Source organism: Rhipicephalus sanguineus, unplaced genomic scaffold, assembly GCF_013339695.2.
Source record: "Rhipicephalus sanguineus isolate Rsan-2018 unplaced genomic scaffold, BIME_Rsan_1.4 Seq177, whole genome shotgun sequence".
NCBI lineage: Eukaryota > Metazoa > Arthropoda > Arachnida > Ixodida > Ixodidae > Rhipicephalus > Rhipicephalus sanguineus.
Window position 1 is genome coordinate 43,583 of NW_023614689.1, and position 3,172 is coordinate 46,754.

Here is a 3,172-nt window from a genome sequence, read left to right on the forward strand (position 1 = left end):
GGAGAGTCCGGATTTGGGTGAACGAGGAGGGTGGCTTCGGCCAAGGCACGCTTAATTGAAAGAAAGGCGTCCTCCGCGGCACTGTCCCATGCTAGTGGCGTGGCAGACTGCTGTTTGCCGCAAAGCAAACGATCGAGCGGTTCCAGTAGCGCGGCACAGTTTCTTACGAAGCGTCGGTAAAAATTCACCAGACCAAGAAACTGGCGGAGCTTGGTAAGCGATGTCGGCTTGGGAAACTCTACAATTGCATTCACTTTGTCGGGAAGTGGGCGGATGCCGTTGGTGTCCACATAATGGCCGAGGAATGCAAGAGCATGCACTCCGAATTCACTCTTCCCGCTGTTGATGACAATTCCGTTAGCTGCCAGCCTGTCAAAGAGAAGCCGGAGGTGTTGCACATGCTCTTCGAAGGACGAGCTTGCTACAAGCAAATCGTCGACGTAGGCAAACACGAACGGTAGTCCGCGTGTCACCGTGTCAATGAAGCGCTGTGAAGTTTGCGCAGCATTTCGGAGTCCGAATGGCATACGCAGAAATTCGAAAAGGCCGAATGGTGTCGTTATGGCTGTTTTGGGGATGTCTTCTTCAGCCACGGGGATTTGGTGGTATGCACGAACAAGATCGATTTTGGAAAATATTGTGGCACCGTGCAGAGCAGAGGTGAAATCTTGGATGTTGGGCAGTGGGTACCGGTCAGGGACGGTCTTGGTGTTCAGGAGCCGGTAGTCTCCGCATGGTCTCCAGTCACCTGACTTTTTAGGAACCAGGTGAAGGGGGGATGCCCAACTGCTGGATGACGGTCGAATTATGCCAAGTTCCAACATGTGCTCGAACTCAGCACGGGCCACTTTGAGCTTGTCGGGGGCAAGGCGCCGTGGACGGCAGAAAACAGGTGGGCCGGATGTTACTATATGGTGCTGAATGTCGTGAGCAACAGGTTGAGTCCAATCTGGTGGTGATGTCAGGGATGGGAATTCATTTATCAAGGCGGCGAACGGTTCTGAGGCTACTGCAGCGCAGGATGGTGCTACATCAGTAGTTGCGCCCGCAGCGATGCCTTGGACAGACAGGCTCGTGGCTGAGTCCAGGAGACGTTTGTGTCTGAGGTCGACGAGGAGCCCATGCTTGGCAAGAAAATCGGCCCCTATTATTGCGGACCCGACGTCGGCGACTAAAAACACCCACCGGAACAGTCTGCGAAGTCCCAGGTTCAGCGTGAGGGAACGTTGTGCGTACACAGGAATGCGAGTGCCATTTACAGCTTGAAGGTATAAAATGGCAGGCAAAGTACGTTCTGACCTTGCTGCAGGAAGGACGCTGACCTGGGCTCCGGTGTCGATGAGAAATTTCTGTCCTGTGGTGTGATCGGCGACGTGGAAGAGGCGACATTCCTCGAGGCCCTGACCGCTTGTCGCCGCTAGTGGTCGGCCGGCGGGTTTCCCGTCCAAGCGCATGGCAACAAGCAGTGGCGGGCTTCGGCTCCAAAACGGCGATGGTAGTAGCACAAGCTTGGGCCTGTAGACGCACTCCGATCACGTTCTCCGGCACGGTGCGGGGTTGAGGATCGGCCACGTTGTCGCGAACGGCGTGGAGCATAGTCTTGTCGCGTGGCTGCCACGATTATTTCTTCGAGCCTGTCACAGAGGTGGTCGATGTGGGAAGGCGAGGTGGTAGCGGTTGTCAAATTAGAAGCAGCACATGACGACGGGGGTCGTGTAGAAGGAGTGCTGACGGCAGCGACTTGCAAGTGCTGCGTCGCCACTTCCATGACTTTGTCGGCGAGTGCGGCGAGTGACGGTAAATCCATAGTGGATGCGGTGGCCAGCACCATTTGCACGTTGGACGGCAAGCGTTGGAGAAACAGCTCGCGTAGCACAGCATTGTCCATTGCGTGGGCGCGCGAACCGAGGAGCTGCATCATCTGACGAAGCAGCTGCGTGGGCCTCCGGTCGCCGAGCTCCGCATTTGAGAGCAACTGTTGAATTCGCGTCCGTTCCGATGCCGCGGTTCTGTCGAGCAGCGCTGCCTTGAGTTCGTCGTAGGGAGCTGCCGGGAGGTTCGTCCTGAAGGAAACCAGTATGTCGGAGACCTCTTCTGCTGCAGCAGGTGGCAGTGCACTGACGACGTGGTGGAATTTTTGCAGCTGAGATGTTATACGGCAGATGTGGAACTGCGATTCCACCTGCAGGAACCAGACGGTTGGGTTGCGCTCCCAGTATTGTGGCAGGCGTAGGGATACCGCAGAGACTGCGTCACCGGGGGCGTCTGCAGTGTGGGAATTCCGGCCGGTGTTAGGGGGATGTGCCTGGTCTTGTGGCATGGTGGTTCCTAGTGTCAGTTGTGCGTCCGGCTCTGCGAGGGACATGACTCTAACTTGAATTAAGGGCGTGTATGCAACAGGGTCACCAAATTGTAGAGCGCGCGCAGGAGGAACCGAGAGCTACAACATCTGGTTAGGAACTGTTTATTGTTTCCCAAAAGCGCGAGCAGGCGCGCGGGGCGATGCGAAAGGGAAAGAGGAGAAATAGGAGAGAAGGAGCGCGGTTCGAGTTGTCCCTTCTTCCCCGCGCCGCCGGACCGGCGGCGGCGGCTTAGCAAGAGAGTTTTTATTTCGTTTCCTTGCGATGCCGCAGGCGCCGGTTTCGGGGCGCGACGTAAGAGGATGCGCTACACATTAATACAGTTACCCCACGTGGCTTCCAAAGGGAACCTTATACAGTTAACCTAGCGTGGGCCGTCTGTTTCTGCCACCCCGCCGGCCGTTCTTTCATTCTTCTTTTCGGCAATGTAGGCTTCTTTTACATGGCTGACCATGTTTGACTTAACCGTTCCTCGTTTCTTTTTTCTTCCTTTTTTGGTCTCGTCATAGTTTCAGAAAGCGGTGCAATTGTTTTATTGGGTTTTGTGAGCATGCAGGCCGTTCCGCAGCTTCGTATTATTCGCTGACGTGTATTCTGTGTGTATAGAACACACAAGGCAAGAAGAAAGAAATTGCTTCACCTGGTACAGCCAAAGAGTTGGCGAAGAGTTCGGCCTTTGGTTGATTTAATTATATACCGAGTTCCTTGCAGCGTCCCTTCTGCTTGAGTCCTGTATAGTACGAAAGACAGAAGAGCACCGCTCAGCGTTTCTTGACCACACGCTCCTGTTGTAACAGATACGAGGCACGCGG

At 55.1% G+C, this 3,172-nt stretch overlaps 1 protein-coding gene across 1 annotated transcript; it reads right to left on the reverse strand.

Annotated features, from left to right (window-relative positions):
* Positions 1 to 1,417: 1,417 nt before the first annotated feature.
* On the reverse strand, positions 1,418 to 2,549 carry LOC125756575 (uncharacterized). Its single transcript, XM_049411456.1, has one exon. It carries the CDS (start codon positions 2,363 to 2,365, stop codon positions 1,418 to 1,420), a length of 948 nt encoding a protein of 315 aa, XP_049267413.1. The 5' UTR covers positions 2,366 to 2,549.
* Between the last annotated feature and the right edge of the window lie 623 nt (positions 2,550 to 3,172).

Excerpts from the sequence above, each read along its gene's own strand:
- LOC125756575 (XM_049411456.1), bottom strand. The coding sequence starts at position 2,365 with ATGTCCCTCGCAGAGCCGGACGCACAACTGACACTAGGAACCACCATG.